The sequence below is a fragment of the Natator depressus genome, chromosome 5 (assembly GCF_965152275.1).
Source record: "Natator depressus isolate rNatDep1 chromosome 5, rNatDep2.hap1, whole genome shotgun sequence".
Classification (NCBI taxonomy): Eukaryota; Metazoa; Chordata; order Testudines; family Cheloniidae; genus Natator; species Natator depressus.
Window position 1 is genome coordinate 5,589,727 of NC_134238.1, and position 22,476 is coordinate 5,612,202.

Below are 22,476 nucleotides of genomic sequence, written 5' to 3' on the forward strand. Positions count from 1 at the left end.
AAACGCTGCATGGCAGAAGCCCTGAGGTCCATCCCCCCCAGTCTGGTAGGTGGAGAATGGGGGAGACTCCACAAGCTGCATTTTAACTGTCAAAGAGCCACATGGAGCTTGTGAGCTGAGGTTTGGTCACCCCTGTGATAAACATTCTTGTGGTTGCATTTTCACCCAAACGGTTTGACAGCAGTTGATTCTTTCCTGTGTTCTGGCCTCCTTTTAGTTCCTCTGTCCAGCTGCAATTTACATGCGGAACAAAGGTCTATTAATGATTGCACTCAAAATCTCCACTTGTTCGGAGGAAAAGTCAACGGTTAAATAAGAAATGCTGAGAACTCTTTGTGCTGGGTGTGGCTTTATGCGGGGGGAGGGTGTGGAGGGGGGGAGCAAAATTGGCAAATTCCATTTTTTAGGCCCTGATCCTGCTATTCAGCTCTGGTTCGGAGCCTCAGTGAAGGCAGGGATCCATGGGTATGGATTACGATTGGGGCCCTAAGTTGGAATTTTTACTACTTACCTAAAAGGAATGAGGCATAAATAATAGCAGCTGGCCTAACAAATCTTTCATCCATGCTGTCTCTAAAACGCTGCCCAGGATTACATAAAGAGGTGGCTGAGATTAAATAAACATGGGGAATGATGATTAATTTGAGACAGATTCGATGAAACATGCCAGAATAGTGCTGGTGTAAACCCACCATACAACCCTGCATGGAGCAGGGCCACTTTCTGGCAGACAATTTTCTGATTTCGTGGTGCAGCGCCACCTATGGGTGGCTCATGATAACAGCTCTGCTCTGGATCAGGAATCTTTCCTGGCTTCTCTTTGCTTTCCTAAGACGGGTTGTGCTGAAATGAATGCAGGGTACACGGCGCAGTCCCTCAGCCTTGGGGAGATGTGTACGTTATTTAGACATGCAACAAGTTTGGCTCTGCATCCAGATCTGGAGTTTACAGCTAGGGTTTCGAGTTAGGACCGTTTCTGGACCCAATTCTCACTCCATGACACCAGTTTGATGCTGGTGTGAGGTACTGAGATCACTGGCCTAAAAGTGGATTAAGGGAGTGGAGAATCAAGGCCTCGTTTCCCATGATTTTATTGCCAGAGCGACTAACGGTCCCCCATACTGCATAGGAGTGTAAGTCACCAAGAAGCTGACAGCCTACAGTCAGCTCTGGTAGGGGGGGAAATCAGAATTCATGGTATTGTCAAGAGTTGACTCTGCACATGCAAGTTCAGCTGCGGTGTTTGTATAGGCGGGACTTCTTGGCTCATCTGAATTGAGAGTGGGGCAGATTCAGCTGTATGTGCTGTTAGAAGGGCACAGAAATAATGCAATCAGGATGTGGAGGTCTCTGCACTGTTCTCCCCCCCCCCCCCTTCAGTCTCCTTACAGAGCTCCTGACACTCGTATGTCTGCAGCCTGCCTATATGAGTAATAATAATAATAAAAAAACCCCAAGCAAACCACCCCCTCAGTCCCATGCTGAGAACAAAAAGGTGCAGTGAAAGAGAGGGTGGGAGGGGTGGGGTTACTTAGGGGCGGTGTTTCAGGGATATCTCAACTTATTTATAAGCAAACACAGGGCTGCAAGGATCAAAGTTACACACACCAGGCTGAAGAGCTGAAAGCCAGCCAGCCACCTCTGAGCCAAAGCAGGGCTAGAAGGAAATCTCAGCCACCATGGGGAGGCAAAAGGAAGTTCTTGCTAGAATTGGAGAGATGCTGAGGATCAGAAACAAACTAATGAGGCAAGCACTGGCTGAGTGCCTGGGGACCCTGATTCTGGTGGTAAGTCTGCCTTTTACTACTTAGGATACGGCTGTGGTTTTTTGGAAACCTTTTTATTAAGGCATAGTTGCAATAAAATGTTAACATACTATATCGTACATGGTTTATTCAGGACCAGGTTAATATTTCACGAACCTGGCTAAGATTGCTGGATACTGTTTAATTGCAGTAATTTGGATGCAAAGCTAAAGTGATATGACAAAGGAGCCACATTCATCCCTGGAATTTACACCAGTGATGAAACTGACCAGAGAGGACTCTTGGGGTCTAGAGTAGTAAAACCATGATGTTCTGTGTGAAATAATGTATGAAAGTTGGTAACCAATCAGTTTTAGAGTCGCTTCCAATTCGATGTGATGTATGAATCTTTTGACGTATTGAAAGATTTCACCTTTGGTATGTATGAGCAGCAGAGTAGATCCAATAAGGAGGCACATGTGTAAACAGCAAGTGTATTACTACAAGGCGTCTCCTGGAAGGAAATTGCTCGCACACCTCTATGTATTTCCCTGACCCTGAAACTGTCTGAACTTTAAAGAACCTTTAAAGAACCATCTAAAGGGGAGAAGATGCATGAAGGGGAAAGTTCCTCTTCTTGGATTGTTTTTCTTAAAGCATCATTTTAAACATGTGCTGGTGTTGAAAGTGTTAATAACAGTTCTCAACAGCCTGTCCTGGGATCAAGTGAGAGGGGAATAGCAGGGCTGTTTTGAGGCTCACTGCAAAATACTAACCCGGTCTTACAGGCTGGCTGAATGCCTCCTTCTGCTTGCCACATGTCTAGGATCGGGGAGCTGTCTGTCCCCCATCATATGTTTCAATGGTAAACAGACACAAAAGATTCAGTGCTTAGACCCCAAAGACAATAGGTGGCTTGGTGAAAGGGTTCAAACCTGAGTGCCTAAAGTTGGGAACCTGTGTCTATATCTGGGCATTTAAATCAATAAGTGACCTGATACAGGGATGAGAGCTGAGCTCCACCACTGCAATCTAAGGGTATGTCTACACCACAGCGGCATGGTTACAGTGCTCTGGCTACAGTGCTCCAGCTATGCCTCCGTAGTGTAGATGCTCCTACCACAACGGCGTGATGTGGTTAATTCACCTGTCTGAGGGGCAGTACCTAGGTTGGCAGAATAATTCTTCCATCGACCTAGTTGCAACTGCAGGGTTAAGTCGACCTAACTACTGTGCTTAGGGCGAGAAATTTTTCACAGCCTTGAACCACGTAGCTAGGTAGATCTAATTTCTAAGTGTGGACCAGGCCTAATTCAATAGTAGTCGCTAATACTCAGCATCTCTGAAAATCAGGACAAGGGTTTAAGTGACTCAATATGGATATAGGTGTCTTGCTCTGGGCATCCAACTTTGAAAATGTTGGCCCTTCCGCACATGGTAGGAAGGTCTATAGATGACACTGCGGACAGGTGTAATTTGTCTAATTTGCTGATATTCCAGTACTGGCCAGTTAATGTTTGTGCATCACTTTGACGACAGGTGATCAGATTCTAATCTCATTTACCAAGGTGTAAATCCCCAGCAATTCCATCAACTTCAGCTGAGCTACTGTGGGTTTACATCAGTTGAGATCCGAATGGTTTTGGAAATTATTCAGCAGCTGGGCTAGCGAAGGGTGGTGGCAACTTTGAAAAGCTCTATGGAGCTCTAGCCACCTCCCGTAAATGGAAAGACACAGCCTCTTGTGTTTTAAAAAGCAACGGGGGCAGAGAGCCTGCTGTATCTTCTGTATATCTCGCTGCTCAAGAGAAACAGTAAAATGTCACCATCTCTCATGGGGACGCTATGTTTCCCATAGCATAATTTTTTTTATCTGTGGAAAGACCAGCTTTCGCAAGAGCTACTTGCAACCAAGTGGCCATGCTTTGCTTTGAAAGGGTTATTTGGAATCATAGAATCATAGAATATCAGGGTTGGAAGGGACCTCAGGAGGTCATCTAGTCCAACCCCCTGCTCAAAGCAGGACCGATCCCCAATTAAATCATCCCATCCAGAATAAGGATGGCCAGGAGCTGACTGAATGCTTGTGCAGTTTTTGTCTCTGAATCGCCTGTGCTATTTGGCAGGGAAAGAAAATCAAGCTAATTCCAGCTGCTCAGAGCCTGATCCAAAATCCCCTGGCATTTGGGAGGCGGGGGGTCTTGGATTTGGATCAGGCCCCTCCTGTACAACTCCAGGAAAATCCACGTGTTCTTCTAGGGGCTTTAGGCAAAAGATGGTGAAAGTGGCAAAGGGAACAACCCGAGGCACATCACCTGTTGTGTTTTACTAGCCCTAATGAGCAGAGGAGGCAAGGCATTCATGGGTCAGTGCTTTGGACAGAGCTTTCAGAAAGGGTTAGCAAAGAAAAGGCAGGATTTAGAGTCAGGCTTGCAGACTCTGAACTCATGCTTACAGAGTTTGTAGAAATGACAAAAACTTTTTCTTATAACTCCTCTTGGAAATACATCTGCTGAAGACCCAGTGGGGGGTGGGGCTGGGCGTCACACACGTCATGGATTGCATTGCAATCTGGGGTTAGGAGCCAGGAGCACCTTCCAAAGAGATTCAGTGCAGGGAGGCTGCTCCACTCCACACCCCAAGCTGTTCACTGCCTCAGTCTCCCCTCACGGTGTTAAGTGTATTTAGAGGCTGTACTTAACGCAGTGGGATCTCTGGCTGTCAGAGAAGAGGCAGGAAAGGGCCATTTCGAAAGGCTGATGATTTCCTTCTTGCTTTTTTCAGTTTGCTGTCAATCCCAGATCATCCCTTGTTCTGGGGTCTGACTGGAACAAAAAGGGCTCGACGTCAGAGTCTCTGAGAACATTAGCCCATGTTTTCCTTTCCATGTAAGCCTGGTAGCAGGTAGGGTTGGTTAATCCTGGGATAGGAATGGATCACATGTATCTGCCTCTGGTCCTTCCCAGCCCCATCACTCAGACCCTGTTTCTGAGTCTGGCAGTCTCCACTGGAGGAACAATACTGTCTGGTGGGAGCACACCCTGGCTAGCTCCGCTGCCCTCATGGGAGTCCCAGAAGGCTGACTCTCACTTGGCTGGCATGTGGAGTGGTGCATGTTATCATGTGTAAGTGAAATATGTTTATTTTGATAGGGTCATTTTTAAGCTCGCACAGAGCCCAATCCTAGCTTCTGTTTGCACCCATTAACATCGGCGGAGGTTTTGGCTCTGTAAGGGATGTAGGATCAGGCTCAGAGTTGGCTGAATTTGTCCCCATCTCTCCAGGTTTAGGATACATTAAGGTTAATAGGGAGGGTAGGCTTAAGGTTTGCTCCTGCTCTCACTGAGGTCAAACTTCCATTGACTTCAACAGGAGTAGGTCTGCGCACTTAACATTAGACCTGCGCTTTGTAATGGGAAGATTTGTGACACCCAAAGGCAATGGGCGTGAGCCCAGTTTCTTCCCAACAGATCTCTCGCCTTTTGCTGGCACAGAGATCACAGCGCTAAGAGAGGCAACTTACCCTGCAACAAATGTCTTTGTGCATAGTACAAAAATACTGTTAGGGGAGCGTGTGAAAAAATGTTCCTTCTTCATATATAATCAGGGAAATCGTGCAGCAAAAGAAGCCAAGGAAATCTTTTTTTCCTGTAAACTCACTTCCTTGAGGCTGTACCTTCTTGCCCGCTCCAACGTGCCACCTACTGCCTATTGCCTATTGCCACCTACTGGCAATAGCTAAGCAATGCAAATATCAAACGAATTTCACACGTGGTCTGTTGTTTGTATTATTACTGTAGCAGCCAATTAAAAAAAAATTCCATCAGCCCAGCTTTTTGCACCCTGCTTAAAATAAAAGGGTTGCAACTGTTACATTGCTACAGACCTCCTTTGTTTTAAATACCGGAGCTAGCGAAAAGGTCAGACTCTGTATCCTTCATATCTGGCCGGTATAATAGTTTGGCTCTCTGACGGACTTTGCCTGGTGGATTAGCTGGTTTTCACTGTTGTTTAGACACAAGGAAGAAACAAAGAGCAGTTCTGAATCCAACTCCCTTGGTCATTCTTCAAACAGGACTGGTCTGATGAAAGCCTTTACTGTTACAAATTGGAACTTCATGGTTGTAACTATGCCATATGCCATGGAAACCTAAATTTCATAGTGTAATTGTAGGAATAAAAGTAAAGGAGAATCTTCTTCAGTTATTAGCAGTATAGGGCCTATGAAACATAGTTAAGCTGTTCTGATTCCATCCAGTAGAGGGCAGCAGTACTCAAACATACTAGGCAGTTTGCTACACCATATTTGCTTTATATAGGACTTGGAAAGTCTGGTTTGCTTTCAGTCTTGCTAAGCATGGCCCTTGCATTATGTTAATATTTTGCTAGAGTTTTAAAAAGTTAAGTGTAAATTCAATCAAATTTGAGCACCAGCAAAAATGTCACATGCAGGTCATAATAGCACAGTGCCGAAAAACTGGTTGTAGTGGGCGTGTCTTGTGGACAAGGAAGTCATTTAATGAAATGGCAATAACACCACCTTCCTTCTAGTGCCTTCCATTTGAGGCTCTCAAAGCATTTCACAAGCACTAACCAGGCTACCCCCACCCCAGTGAAGTAGTGGAGTGTGATTTCCCCATTTTACAGATAGGAGAAATGAGGCACAAATTAACAGCCTGATCCTGTGCCCACAGTATTCAGTGTCTTCCTTCCTTGCTGCAGGATAAGGCCTTAAATGACTTGACCAAGACATCACAGGAAGTCTGTGGCAGAGGTAGAAATGGCACTCCAGCTCCTGACCCCTTGTCCTGTGCATTCGCCTTTCTACCACAAATCAGTGGGGAATGGCTGAACTTGCTTTAGTGGGAAAAAGGAGCCGATACATTCTGTCTTAACAGACTTTTCCCTGTGCAAGATCCATGTACCACTTAAGCCCTCTTATCTCTTGAGTTCTTAAGTGGTGCATAAGCCTTGGGCTGCGCCTCTGCACAGGGCGTGAATTCCAACTCTTATGCGGAAAGATCCATTACAAACCTTCTTGTTACTGACTCTCCCTTGTCCACTCCCAAAACTCCGAGGAGCCAGATTCTGCCCCCAGCTGCACCAGAACCACCCCTCTGACTCACAGGGAGGCTTTGCTTTGACTTCAGTGGGCTTTCGATCAAGCTGCGGCTTTGCAAAAGAAGAGGGTGAACAGGGCGTTGGAGCCAGCTGCAGGATGAGGGCCCCAGACCCACCCAGCCTCACCCATTTGGAGAGAGAGTCCCTCATTTGGGCTCCAGCTTTAACTCTCATTGTGAGTAGGAGTTTAACTCTCAAGTGCTGCAGGGAGCTGCTTAATATCTTCCTCATTCAAACTGTTATCAAAGCTCAAGAGTTTTCAACAGCCTTATTCAGGCTGCAACCCGATCTGAATCTCCTTCCGATTCATTGGTGCAATTAGGCTAGATTTACACAAGGTTCATTGCCTAATCCCTGCTCTATTTGCCTGCAGAAGAGAAAAGTTGTTACTCAGACGATAACATTCCTGCTGGGTCAGGTTGTGCCAATGTTACAAAGCATTCCCAGATTAATCCAGGGATCAGGGCCATGTAAATTTAAGAGCAAATACATTCAGGTCTTTTGTGTAGCTCCTTTGAAGGTGCAAAGAGCAGCCACTAGGCAACAAAAAGTTATTCAGAGAGCCGTTGTGTACAAGAATGCTGGTGACTATCCCTTCTTGAGTGTGCAAACAGAGTCACTCTTCTCCAGAGCTGTTTATAAACCCATAGTTTATGTAATCTCTCCAGTATTGTTTACCCATTTCTGTTTCCTGCCAAAGTCTTGTACTACCTTCCTTAGTCAGCTCTGGACCTTTCCAATCTCAGGTCTTGTCTTCTCTGCTAAGAAAGGTGTGGGTTTTTTTAATCTCAGGGCAGGTCTACATTACCACGTATGTTCATATAAAGTATGTTGCTCAGGGGTGTGAAAAAGCCACCACCACTAGCGATGAAAGTTACACCGACCTGCACTGGTGTGGACAGTACTCTGTAGGACTGGGCAGTATTTGAGCTGAATATCTGGGCAGCTGCTGCTTTGGATCCTCCTAGGGATACATCTGCTGCATTACACTGCCTTTGGTGCTCAGATGGGGCCCTGATGAGTGCCCTATCAGGGCCTAATCCAAAGCCCTTTGAAATCAGTGCGGAGAGATTCCCATTGACTTCAGCAGGTGTGGAATCAGTCTCTCCATGCCTAGATAGACACGGACATAGAATCATAGAAATGTCGGGCTGGAAGGGACCTTCTACAAGTCCAGCCCCCTGCGCTGTGGCAGGACAAAGTAAACCTAGTTCATCCCTGATACTGGCAGGTGTTTGTCCAATCTGTTCTTATAAACAGGGCTAGATCAGTGGTTTGAGCATTAGCCTCCTAAACCCAGGGTTGTGAGTTCAATCCTTGAGGAGGCCATTTAGGGATCTAGGGCAAAAATTGGAGATTGGTCCTGCTTTGAGCAGGGGGTTGGACTAGATGACCTCCTGAGGTCCCTTCCAACCCTGATATTCTATTATCAGGTTTTTCCTAATATCCAACCTAACTCTTCCTTGCTGCAGATTAAGCCCACTACTTCTTGTCCTACCTTCAGTGGACACAGAGAACGATTGATCACTGTCCTCTTTATAACTGCCCTTAATAAATTTGAAGACTATCAGGTCCCCCCCATATTTTCTCAAGACTAAACATGTCCAGTTGTTTTAACCTTTCCTGATAGACCAGGTTTTCTAAACTTTTGGCTGTTTTTTGTTGCTCTCCTCTGGATGCTCTCCAATTTGTCCACGACTTTCCGAAGGTGCGGTGCCGAGAATTGGACACAATACTTCAGCTGATGCCTGATCTTTCAAATGCATAGATTTAACTTAATAAATACACGTGGGAGTAATGTTAATACTTCACAGTGAAGTGGTTTAGTACATTTTATTAATACTAATAAAATAATCATTTAAATCGTCCAGCGGAGCATAAGGGACATGAAATACAATAGCAGATCATGCGAGAGTGCGTGATGCAAACCTTGATACTGTAGCTTTTTATTTCTATGGCGTGTGTGACATTTTATTGGTAACACGAAAATGCTGGAGCTTGAATAGCTAGTTAAAGTCAACAGAGCAGGGGTTCAACTTCTCCATATTTCACACACCTCATCCCTAGCAGCAGGTTCCTATGGAAAACATCTCACCATGGCCCTAGTGAATTGCATTTAGAACCTACTCAATGTGGATCTATTACAAAACAACTAGGGCATCATTTAAATGGCCCACGGAAAGCCATTTAGCCTGGCCAGGGTGAAAATCGAGACATTTAAGTTCATTTACGTTTTGCATTTTACTCTCTGTCTCGTTAAGAATAAAATCCCAGGTGTTCAGAAATCATAAAGCAGGATTAGAATCATGAGAGATTTTCTGAAAATGATACATGCTGAGTTCTTTTGATTGGCCTTCTGCTTTCTGAGCCTTTAGGTTTCACTTGGCTCATGTTTTCACACTTTTCTCTGCAACCAGGAGGGCTAGAAACTTACTTTAAAAAACAGCTGAGATTCACATATAATCACATGACTCCAGGAGTTGGAGACTCAAGAAAAGCACCAAATATTGGGAGATGTGCAATAAAAGCATGAGAACTGGCAATGCTGCACAATGTTCAGGTGTTGTTTAGCATCATGTCTTGTGAAAGGAGGATTGTGAGAAAAGAACTTTCAGGGGTTGGGAAATGTAGGTGACACTGAAATCTGCCGGAGGAGGTAGTGTAAGACACAGGCAAACTTCTGTCCTCTGATCAGCCTGGAAGATCACAATTACAATATGTGCGCTGGCACATGTCCTGTTGATGTCAGTTTCCAAGTCAGTGCCATCCTGATGAGTTTAGTATAAGAACCTGAACATAAGAGGATCGACTATGGGGGTTTAGGAGCAGAATTTGACTGTGTATACGTATTGGCACATACATAGCGATAATAACGGCCATCTCTCTGTGTGTATATATACAGACACACACACAACATAATTATCAGAATGCCGGCAATAGTGATTTATTCTCTCTCTAAATTACTTCATTGCTTGGTACCTCTCTGTGTTATGACCAATAGTGTGCCTAGAAGAACCACACTTGGATATTTGGGGGGTCAGACCTCACCTGGCCATTGGCCACAAGGAGCTCCTCTGATTTACACCAGCCAATGATCTGATCCCACAGTTTTGGTGGCTGGAATATGGTTACAGCCCCCTCCCCCGCCCCAAAAAAAAACAAAAAACAAAAAACAAAAACAAACTGTGGGACTTATCCTGTGGGACCCTCCCACTCTGCAGGGTCTCAGAGCTCAGACTCCAGCCCGAGCCCAGACATCTAGACAGTGAGCCCGAGTGTCTAGCGGCTGTGTAGCCATACCCATAGTAAACTGCGTAACAACAAATCATTTGCTGGAGCAGCCATGGTGAATGCAATTTGAACTGATTCCTAGGGCCAAATGCAACTGATAGAAAGGTGTGTGTATGGTGTGAGTGTGTCTTGTGGAAGCCACTGGGATCAAGATTTGGCTTGGTTTACTGGGGCTCAATAAAAATGCAGACATGCATATCAAAAGCAGAATTTGGCCCTAAATGCCAGCCTGCCTGCCTCTCTTCTGTGCTCCTAGGGCCAGATTTTCTCAGTGGTGGATTAGCCACTAGGCCAATGGGGGCCTGTGCCCAGGGGTCCCAGCCAATTGGAGGGCCCTGGAAAGATGGGCATCCCCGCGCCCCGACCCACTCAGCCGCCCATCTGGAGCTCCTGCCGGGGAGTGGGGGAAGCCCCCTGCTCCCCAAGCCCGCTCCCCAGCAGGAGTGCTGGATGGGGGGACTGCAGGTGGAAGAGGTGGGGAGGGGCCCCCACTTGCTCTGATTCAGACACCAGTGCTAGTCTGAAATGGGCTGGATTGCTAGCGAAGTGGAGTGGGACAAAGAGAACGAGAGAGCTGAGAGAGCCGTTTAGCTCTTGCACATGGGCCGGAAATGCAGGATTGTCCTGAGCAAACATCCTTGGGCTGCAGCTCGCTTCCTCCCTTCACTGCAAGCAAACAGCGCTTATCACCCTTTGCCAATAACCGCCCCTGCAGCAAATACTTTCCAGTCCCCAGCCCTCAGAAGGAAGAGGTGAGGCAAACCGCCTCTCACAATGCCAGAGACAAGGTGTAATTTACGAGGTGCCTGGACTGAAGCATTTGATGTCTGTGGTTGCCTGAGGCAGGTTTGTGTTCTGTGTAGCATGAAGACCCCTAAGCAGGTTTGCAGCTGTAATCTAGTGTTTGAGCTGCTGTGTAAATCCTAGCACCAGCTGATGGCAGACAGTGCTCTTATACCATCCAAGCTTTGCCTTGCTGACAGCTGCCCTGCTGCTGGGACCTCCTTATATCAAGAGTATTGTCCTTACAATGTTTTCCAGCCATGTATAGTCATCTTTGCAAATGCCAGCAAACTATGAACTGATCCCGTTTGCAGTCCAGACCCCAAACTTCCAATGATTTCAGTTCCATATAAAGAAGGACAGTAGGTTTAAATGCATCATATAGTGTCCCTAGGTGTGGTAGGCGAGGGAGAAAAGAGAGATGCAGGGCAGAATGGTTGAAAGTTGGAGGTCTCTGGGGGAAGATTTTGATGGCTTTATTAAAGGGAGAGTTTGGATAAGTAGGAGGCCAAGCGGAGAGATGGGTCTTGGAGTGGGAGGCTTTGGAAAGGGTTAAGGAATCAGCTAGGTGCTGATAATCAGGAAAGGGAGTTGGTGGAAGCAGCTGTGAGGAAGGATGTACCAGCCACTGTGGAGAAACAAAAGAGTCTGGTGTTTTAAGAGACCAGGGAATTGGCTAGAGGCGTTTGGAATCATAGAATATCAGGGTTGGAAAGGACCTCAAGAGGTCATCTAATCTAATCTAATCTAATCTAATCTAATCCAATCCCCTGCTCAAAGCAGGACCAATCTCCAATTTTTGGCCCAGATCCCTAAATGGCCCCCTCAAGGATTGAACTCACAACCCTGGGTTTAGCAGGCTAATGCTTAAACCACTGAGCTATGCCTCCCCCCTGACTGGTAAGCCCTTGGAGGATCTTGAAGACCAGAAGGGAGAATATTTTGTAGGCTTCAGAAGATGGGGGTGGTCAAGTCCCTGGCAAATTCATGACCCTCCTCCCTGGCATTTTCCATCCAAGCCAGCAAGTTTCCCTGCAGCCTTTCCCATTTTGTACTACAGCACAAGTGCGGATAGTGGAGTTGGTCATGGACTTGGGTTGGAGAACTCAAGTGGAAAGCACTCAGGAGTCCTTGGCCAGTTTCTTGCTCCTGAAGGAAAACCCACTGGGCCAGTTTTAATCAGTTCTTTTCTTCTTTCAGTTGTTTGGCTGTGGCTCAGTCGCTCAGGTCGTGCTCAGTAGAGGAACCCACGGGGGCTTCTTGACTGTGAACTTGGCCTTCGGCTTTGCTGTTACACTTGGAATTCTGATAGCAGGGCAAGTGTCAGGTATGTGGCTTCCATTTCACGGCTTTGCTGCAAACCTAGGGCTCCCTCTTGCTCTAAGCTCCTAGCCATGCGCAGTTGGGGATTAAAAGGTCAAAGAGCAGTGCTTCATAGTTAGGGCCCTACCATATTCACGGTCTAATTTAGTAAATTTCACGGGCATAAGATTTTGAAAATCATAAAATTTCATGATTTCAGCTATTTAAATCTGAAATTTCACGGTGTTGTAATTGTAGGGGTCATGACCCAAAAAGGAGTTGTGGAGGAATCGCAAGGTTATTGTAGGAGGGGTTGCGATATGGCTGCTGGCCGGGAGCCCAGCTCTGAAGGCAGCGCTGTTGCCAGCAGCAGCGCAGAAGTAAGGATGGCCTGGTATGGTATTGTCACCTTTACTACTGCACTGCTGCTGGCAGAGCTGGGCCCTCCGTCAGCAGCCACCACTCTCTGGCCACCCAGCTCTGAAGGCAGCAGTGCAGAAGTAATGGTGGCATGGTATGATATTGCCACCCTTACTTCTGCACTTCTGCTGGCGGGTCACTGCCTTCAGAGCTGGGCCCCCGGCCAACAGCCACCGCTCTCCAGCCACCCAGCTTTGAAGGCAGCCCAGAAGTAAGGATGGCAATACTGCAACCCCCCTAAAATAACCTTGTGACCCCCCCCGCAACTCCCTTTTGGGCAGGACCCTCAATCTGAGAAACGCTGGTCTCCCCCTTTAAATCTGTATAGTATAGGGTAAAAGCACACAAAAGACCAGATTTCACGGTCCGTGACGCATTTTTCGTGGCCTTGAATTTGGTAGGGCCCTATTCATAGTTAATAACATAGTTTCCTCTCTGTGTGCATGCAACCGACGAACCCACACTGAGGAGAGAATAGAACCCTTTGTTGGTCATTTGTTTCTCAATAGTTCTTGCTCTTTGCAACTGTCCACCCACCCCATTGTGGAATGCCAGCTTCTGGCACAGGAGAACCAATGTGAGTGGACACGACTATCACCGTTGGAAGTCAATGGCATAGATAGATAGATAAATTTAGAGAGAGCAACTCATTCTTGCTGAGAGCTTCACTGGGTCATAGAAATTAGAGATGGAGAAAGGCCTATTAGAGCATCTAAACCTTTCTCCAATCCCATTCCCTGCAATACATCCTCAAGGGCTTTAGCCAGTGTGTTTCCCTAAAGACCAGGTATTGCCTAGCTCTGGGCATGTGGATTAACCCATATCTTCCACTGAACAGGGCCACATATCTGGCCTGGTTTTCAGCGGCTGCACCTCCTTCAAGGGTTTCAGTGGGGGTTAGAGTGGGTGTGGGCCTCGTGCTGCTGTTCTGGTGGGTGAATTTGATCTGGAGGATATTGTCACACACGCAGTCCCAGAGTGCACCAGCAGCTGTGATTTTCACAGGCGCGTCTTTCCGAATGTGTTGGTCCCTTTCCATGCATTCTGGAGTCAGATCCTGCACCCAGAACGCACTAACGAGAAACTCTTTCCCAGGTGGCCACTTGAACCCTGCTGTAACTTTTGCTCTGTGCCTCATGGCCCGGGAGCCGTGGATTAAGCTGCCTATTTACATCCTGGCACAAACCCTCGGTGCTTTCCTAGGAGCGGGCATCGTCTTTGGCTTGTACTTCGGTAAGTGAACAAACCACTCGGCTTTTATGCCATCCCTCTCACTCTGTTCTCTTATGCTGTAAAAACTATCTTTCTTATCCAAATTGGAGCATTTTCCTGTGGTGGGGCTGATGGCCATCCTAGTATCTCTGGGCTTTTTCAGGGTGATCTCACATTCAAAGCTCCCAAAATCAGTCGCAGGGCCCCATGTCACGTCTTCACCTGGGGCACAACGATATGTGCTCAAGCAACAACATTGTGACAGCTGGCTTTGTCCCATCAAGGAAATTCTATTCAGAGCCCTCCCATGACTGGTGTTTTTGTGTCTCCTGATTGGCAGTCCTGGGGTGACATGCTGCCTATAACAATTAACTCCTCTTGTTTTACACAGCCAAGGAAAAGAATAAATAAGGATTAACAGCAAGGCAACAGTTAACTCCATTACCTAACCAAGTGCAAACAATCAGTAACTATCAGCATTTTTGATCCAGTTTTCCTGATTTAATGAGCTGGTTAGGGCCTGTCTACCTGGCAGCCTGATGAGGTCCACAAGGGTGTGAATAGTAGAGCGTGCTAACGTGTTGCCCTCTAACTGCCCCAGGTAGACCTTGCTGGCATGAACTAAAAGGCACCTAGTTCATGTGAATGTAGTCCTGTTTGAAACGGGACTACATCAATGCAATCTAGGTACCTTTCAGCTCACGCTAGCAGGGCCTACAGGAGGTGATTCGAGCGCGACCCGATAGAGTGCTCTACAATTCACACCCCCATAGACCGCAACGTGCTGCCCGGCAGACAAGCCCCTCTTGTGTGGTACAGCCAGAACCAGTTGGTTATTAGGCTCTCTTACTAACTGATGTGCAAGAGTGGTTTTATACCTCTAGTTGCTGTTGTTTAAGTTAGTAAAACATTCTCAATAATCAATTGTTAATTAAATAATCAGTTTTATTAAAGATCAGTGACAACTCCTTGAGCCAGACTTTGGCCTCAGATACGCATACTTAATTCCCCTTCAAGTCAATGGGACTTGCGCATGCATACCTGTGCAGAGACTCCGGCTCACTATCATCTCTAAATCGAGAGGGGCTCAGGTGAAAGCATTGCCCACTGCTGTAACAGTCATAGAGTTTAAGGCCAGAAGGGACCCCAGATCATCCAATCGCACCTCCTGTATATCACAGGCCACCAACACCATCCACCCAGCTACCCTCACACCAAACCCAACAACCGGAATGAGAGCAACCTGTTACAGCCCTCAGGGGACTAAATGACCCAGTGTCACGGTCAGAGAACAGGAAAGACCGAGGTCAACGTTAAGTGTTACTGAATTATGGGACGTGATTATTCATACTATACGCTGAGCCTGTGCAGTCTACACAGGGCGTTGAGGAAGTCATAGGGCCCACGGTAGCCCACAGCTGAGCGGCAGTTGGCTGTATTGCAGGAATGTGTATGATAGACAAATATGGTGATTCTCTATTGTAATATTCATAGGTTTTAAGTCCAGAAGACTAATTAGGCTTCCCAAATAACACCCTCTGCCCTGGATTCTGCTGTGCTGTTGAACAATCAGGCGATGAATGACTGACCCAACCCTGTTTCCCATTCTAGATGCCATATGGGCTTTTGGCAAAAACCAGTTGTTTGTAGTGGGACGGAATGGAACTGCTGGCATTTTTGCCACATACCCGTCTGAGCATCTGGATGTAGTGAATGGATTCTTTGACCAGGTAAGAGAGTTGGGGGTGCTGGTAAGAGACCTTGCAGGACAATCCTGGGCCTCTCACTCAATTTCAGGAGGAACAATGCTGCATTTCCTGGGATTTAGATCAGTAATATTCACCAGTCGGGACCCAATAATCCACTGGTCAGCATGAGGATCAGAGTGCAGGAGTGTGCCTGGATACAGGAGGGTTTAATGGTATTGGTGGCCACAGTGCAGCCTGCACATGGAAACAGACTACAATTTGGCCAGGGCACGAAGGCTAAGACCCCTACTCTAGTAAAAAGTGCCCTAGGACCTTTAATGATCACAAAGGGGCAGAACCCTGGTTTTATTTCTCTCCAGAAAAGTGGCATCTTCCGACACACAGTGCCACTAAACACCATGCTGGGACATACCTACAGAAGGAATAGTAACACGGGGGAATCATAAATATGGATCTCTGTGGTACCTTGGTCTCCTTCTAAGTGTCAACCCTGACTGGCCTTGTTTAGCTTGTGAGATCCTAGCCTGAGCTGGTATCACTGCAGGCTGTTAGAGTCCTATTTAATGTTCTCCTTGCGGTGCAGTCTTGCCCACTGATGCTGCTAAGAATGCGTCCTTAGACTCATGGGAACTCAAAGATCCAGCTCTCTACTCCTAAGTTGCTTCACTGAAAAAGAGACGTTCTCTGCTCCAAATGTTTCCATGAGGCTATTGCTAAGGGTGGGTTCTTTTCTGGACATGTTCCCTTTGCCATAGAATTCCCGACTTTGTATTCCCTTGGTGTTCTCTGCTCTTACTGGGATCACATCCTTCACTATCCCTGTTCGTCACTCCAGAGGATAAGTTCTAAACATGCAGTATTCCACCCAGTAGCTAGGTGACTTTGTTAAAAGACTGATCAAACCTCAACCACGTCTCTCTCCCTCCTTTTCCTGCTAGTTCATTGGCACAGCATCTTTGATTGTTTGCGTCTTGGCTATTGTGGATCCCTACAACAACCCTATCCCCCGGGGCCTAGAGGCTTTCACTGTTGGCTTTGTGGTCCTGGTTATTGGGACGTCCATGGGCTTCAACTCTGGATATGCCGTCAACCCAGCCAGGGACTTTGGGCCTCGTCTTTTCACCTCCATTGCTGGCTGGGGCATGGAAGTGTTCTCGTAAGTGTTTTCTTCACGGAGCGCGGGTTACCCAGATCTGATGGGATCAAGGCAAACGGTGGCCAAAAAGTACCACCCAAGCACTTCTGGAAGTGGCTGTCAGAAAGGGACACCTAAGCAGTCTCTGCATTTTGAGGCACCTTTGGGTCACATTAACATTCCTAAAAGGCATTAATCTCCCTGGAGATTTCCTGAGCAATGAGAAACAGCCAAAGTAGAGCCCTTTCCAGAGATCAGAGCTTATGCCCTGGCATTGCTATCAAGCAGTAGGCCTGGGAGCAAGCGTGGGAAGGGCGGCTGTTCCCTGAACATAAGCTCGTTTGGAGACTTTCATGGCTATTGCCAAATGGAAGCAATGGGGAAATAACAGGGGCGGGGGAAAGTCCTCGCCCTCCTGACATGGGTGGGACAGCACTGACCGCTCTCTTAAAAGGCTGCATTCATGCTCGCTCTTAGGAAGTCACGGCTCTCTGATAGGGTGACAGCAAAGCCAGAGAGAGCCCCAATTCTCTGGGTCATTCAAGCTCAGGGGTGAACATTTTCAAAAGTACCTAGATGACTTAGGTGCCTACATCCCATTTTCAAAAGGGCCTCGGGCACTTAGGAGCCTATGTCTGATTGAAAATCATTGGAAATATTCTGAGATGCCCAGGATTTGGGTTATTCTGGTTGATGTCCCGTTACTCATTCCTCATCTCTCATTTTCTTGTGTCTTTCAGTATTGGCATGCACTGGTGGTGGGTCCCGGTCATGGCCCCTTTCCTTGGGGCAGTTGCTGGCGTGCTGGTTTACCAGCTGATGATTGGATGCCATGAAAAGCCACCTCCATCCACTGAGCAGGAAAATGTCAGGTTGGCCGATGTGAAGCATTAGGAAAGGGTCTGAGGAGGCTGGCAGATATGGACACTTTTCGCAGGACTGCAGGAACCAAAGAAGAGAAGGAGAAGGAGAAAGATTCAAGAACAACAAGAGATTCCACTTCTTGAGATATTCTGTCCTAGTTTCTTTGTACACCCTGATGCGTTTGCTTTAGAAATTTGCCCATGAGCCTTTGCCAAAGGCACCACATAGTCTCATCCTGGTAAAGGGGGGGTTGGCAGGGCAGTCAAGTGGTTAGAGCGCAGACCTGACTCAGGCAACCTGAGTTCTAATCAGGCTTTGCTGCTGGCTTACTGCGTGACCTCGGGCAAATCACTTCACCTCTTTGAGCTTGTTTCTCCATCGGCAGGGTGGGGATGATGAGACCTCCTCACGCCCACCTTTATAAAGGGCTTTGAGATCAATTAATGAAAATATCTAAAGGCAAAAGAGAAGCAGGTGGTTGCAGTCTGCTGTTGAATTCATTCCTGGTGTAACGCCACAGCAGTCAATGGTGTTACACCAGGGATGACGATAGCCCATTAAATCTGTAGTGCGTGCCATTAATAGCATAGCATTAAGATCCACATCAATCAGGCTTTGCCTAGATAAAATGTCACAATAGAGAGAAAGCACCAATGCACTTGACTTTAATTTTGTACTAGGACAAAACGTTTACAAGCCCTCTTCACATGGATATTTGATCCTCAGCGTTCACTGTGTCATTGAAGGCAAGATTTAGGAAAACACTAATCCACCAGAAGCTTGCCTGGGAAAGCTGCCTTCCTGAATGCATTAGTGATTCTTACTCATTAGAGAAGCTTATAGTCATGTTTGATTGAAAACATGGTGCTTGACTCTCGATAAGGCTGTGTTTGTTCATGTAAATTTCACATTAGCTTTATGTACATAATGCCAGGACAGGGAAGAGTTAATTCACGGGTGACATAAGGCAGCTGTCTATTCACTGACCTGCTTTACGATACTGTCATTGCATTTTCAAAGTACAATCATGTTGGCAGAGAAACTCCAACTCCCATGTTATTAGAGCATTTTTGATACCCATGGCACCATGTTGTAAGAGCATCTCAATTCCCATGGTGCCACGTTGTAGCTCCGGTACTCATGGCATCATGTTATTTGGTTGTCTTTGATATCCATGATGCCATCTTGGCAGAGAATCTCTAGTTCCCATTGTGCCATTCTATTTGACCTTCTTTGATACCAGTGATGGCATGTTGTCAATCTCTGATTCCCATGGCATCATATTATTAGAGACCCCTTTGATAGCTGTTCCTTTAGTGCATGAATTCCTTTCAATATGTTTCTCGTATACAGTGCATATTTACAGTCAGTAAAACTTTGTATTCTTTCATGCTTTTTTGTGTGTGTAAATATTGAGATTGTAAAATGACTGTGTCAGTTTTACTTAGTTTATTTTTAAACCATTTCAAGTAAACTCTGACACTTGGAAAGTCATCAGTGACAATAACATGCCTGATACAAGTTCTCTCACCCCCTTCCATCTCTTGAGAATCTGTAAAAGGAAAGGGAAATCTAACTTTATTGGGCACAGTAGCTGAGTGCTACCTTCATGTTGTATTCCTTTCCTTCTGAATTGTAGTTTGTAGTGCTAAGGTGAGGTTATGCAAAGATCAGGGATATGGGAGGGACCTACTGCAGATGTAAAATCATGCACCTAATCTTGTTAATACACAAAACAAGAAGCCAGCCCCATAGAATGCACTGGGAATTGGTTCATAGGTTCGCTGAAAGACAAGGAAAAGCACAGGATGAGATGAACCCATGCTGGCTTTGAACACCCTTTAGAAATGAAGAGCATCATGTTCTTGCTTATATCAGAGGAGCAGTTATAGCAGAGGAAATAAACAGAGCTTTCTTTGAACTGCAGCTCATTTCAGTCTAATTTGGAAGAGATTAACCCTATTCTAGGTGCATATGCAGATCCAAGGTCAAGAGATGTCTGTTCCATGTGCAACAAAGATCTGTATGGTAACCCTATAAGGATGGCAGATTAGAGAGTGTTTTAGTCTACACAAAATCTTAGTACATGGTTTTAGAACTCATATGAAACTAAAGAGGGAAAAGGAAGTTGTCATGTTACATTCAGATGGCACCTTCAACAGCAGCTGGCATTCCTATTAAGTTGTAGCTTGAACTCATGTTAGATACCTGGAATGAAAATTGTTGTGAAAGCTATTCTTTTAGTTTGTGATTTACTGTTAAAAATAGAGTACTCTTTCCTTCTTTCATACTTCAGTGTCAACCCAATGAGTTCTTCTGAAGATACCTCTTCACCACTTTGTTCAACTGTAAATGTCCTCAAGCTTTTGTAATAAATTTATTTTGAAATAAGAACAAAATCTACTATTATAAAACACACTTTTTTTTTTACCAGTGAGGGTAACTACTGGAACAGATTGTCAATAGTTGTGGTGGATTCTCCTTCATTTGGAGTCTTAGGGAAGACGGGATGTCTTTCTGAAAGAGGTGTTTTAGTTAAACTGCAAGTTGTCAGACTAGATCCAGGAATCACTGGGCTTGGGTTACACAGGAGGTCAGATTGGATGAGTGTAAGAGTCCCTTCTGGCCTTACAATATATGGAATCTGGGAAAGTATTACCTTTCCTTTCCTGACTTTCAGCCTGGTTTAGGGTATGATAAAGATTAATACTGATCAGTGGAATATCCGTTGTCTATTTGTAATTCTCCCAGGTACAGCAACGAAACGGTGTGTCTAGTCTCCACCATTTGAAAGTGAATATAATATCTTTTATGCAGCACTCTTGAGTCCAGAGGTTCCCAAAGTGAACTACAGAATTAACAAACTCATATGCAAAATTATGGGTCCAGTTCTCTCGCACTGGTGTAAATCTGGAGTAACTCCACTGGAATGGAGTTAAACCAGCTTAGTTAAAATCAGAATCATGACCTACATGCACAGGGACCATTTTAGCCACCACTGACATGCAGCCATTTCTGGGGAGCAACACAGCAGCAGTTTAACTGCACACTGTGAGGTTGTACCTCAATTTATTTTAGGGGCAAGAAGTGACAAAGAATAATGCATCCAACTGAAACTGCAGGGTGAGGGGGAGGTTCAGGGAGGCAGGTTGCATCCATGTGGCCAAATCAGGATGTTTTTAGATTATCGCTGCAGTGGCACACACAAACTGAAACATCAGAAGAGGAAACGTGCCAAGGAGGAGCTTATTTGATGGGCTGCTGGCCTGGCATGTATTTCTGCAGGGAGGGAGGTGCAGCTCGGCTGGACAGCTGGATGTGGGGGAGAAATGCAAGGGTGGGGGGAATACGTGATGGACTGGTGAAGGAATGATGGAGGCTAAAGGGATGTCTGTACTACAAAAAAATCCCTGCGGCAATGAGGCTCAGAGCCTGGTGGCCTAGATGTTCCCACTCGGGCTGGAGCCCAGGCTCTGAAACCCAGGGAGGGGGGTGGGGCTCAGAGCCCAAGCGGGAACCTCTGCACGGCTATTTGTAGCTGCAGTGGTGCAAGTGGTGCGGGACTGAGTAACTTGAGCCGGGCTCTGAGACTCGCTGCTATGGGTGGGGGGGTTGCAGGGTAGATGTACCCTAAGTGGCTAGAGCGCCAATGTTTTATTCTAGGCTGGCTAATCTTTCTGTGGCTGCTGTCAGCCTAGCCCTTACACTATGGGGAGCAACTCTAGGGAGAGACAGGAACTATCTCGCTGGCTAGATGCCCTCCACTGACCTGGGCACTGTCTGGTGATCAAGTGGCAGGTATGAGGCGCATGGGGGCGTTTAGGGTTGTTGAGGGGTTGGGATGCTGAGTGCTCAGGCATCTACTAAGGGCTTGTCTCCCCTTGTAAATTATTTGGGATTCATTTGAGTTTTTTCACAATGAACAGCCTTTCCTCCACATACCCCCAAAATTTTCTGGCATCTCATTCATTAATCCGCTCTGTGAGTGCACTAACTCAAATGTGGAACGAGTTATTCTTTGATAAGGTAGGTATGGCTGCATCCCCATTTTGAAATAACTTTTTGACATGCATCCAACGAAGTGGGTATTCACCCACGAAAGCTTATGCTCCAGTATGTCTGTTAGTCTATAAGGTGCCACAGGACTCTTTGCCGCTTTTACAGATCCAGACTAACACGGCCACCCCTCTGAACTTTGGCTTCTGACAGTCCTCCCACTACTATCCCACACTGCATTGGGGGCACACCTGAGTCAGCTTCTCTGTCTACCTTAAAAAGAAAAGGAGTACTTGTGGTACCTCAGAGACTAACAAATTTTTCTTTTTGTGGATAGACAAACACGACTGCTACTCTGAAATCTGTCTACCTTGTGTGTCTTCTACTGCTCCGGGGTCATCTTGGCCAGTTACCACCTCCCCAATTAAATGCTGCATTTGGAAGACTCAGAAACATCTGGCAACTCAAAAACATCTCCCTCAAGAAAAAACTGAACGTGTACAAAGCAATTGTTATTGCCATTACAACATATAGCAGTGAGACATGGCAACTTACCAAGAAAGAGATGCAAAAGCTGGATCATTTCATCACAAATGTTTGAGAAGAATATTGGGACTAACATAGAATCATAGAATCATAGAATATCAGGGTTGGAAGGGACCTCAGGAGTTCATCTAATCAACCCCCTGCTCAAAGCAGGACCAACACCAAATAAATCATCCCAGCCAGGGCTTTGTCAAGCCTGACCTTAAAAACTTCCAAGAAAGGAGATTCCACCACCTCCCTAGGTAACCCATTCCAGTGTTTCACCACCCTCCTAGTGAAAAAGTTTTTCCTAATATCCAACCCACTGCAACTTGAGACCATTACTCCTTGTTCTGTCATCTGCTACCACTGA

At 46.2% G+C, this 22,476-nt stretch overlaps 1 protein-coding gene across 1 annotated transcript; it reads left to right on the plus strand.

Moving 5' to 3' along the window:
- Nucleotides 1-1,613: 1,613 nt before the first annotated feature.
- AQP3 (aquaporin 3 (Gill blood group)) lies at nt 1,614-19,365 on the plus strand. The gene is made up of 6 exons (XM_074953880.1): nt 1,614-1,787; nt 12,141-12,267; nt 13,758-13,895; nt 15,486-15,604; nt 16,522-16,739; nt 17,459-19,365. The coding sequence occupies exons 1-6, from the start codon at nt 1,680-1,682 to the stop codon at nt 17,610-17,612; spliced, it is 864 nt and encodes a 287-aa protein (XP_074809981.1). The 5' UTR covers nt 1,614-1,679; the 3' UTR covers nt 17,613-19,365.
- Nucleotides 19,366-22,476: the final 3,111 nt, after the last annotated feature.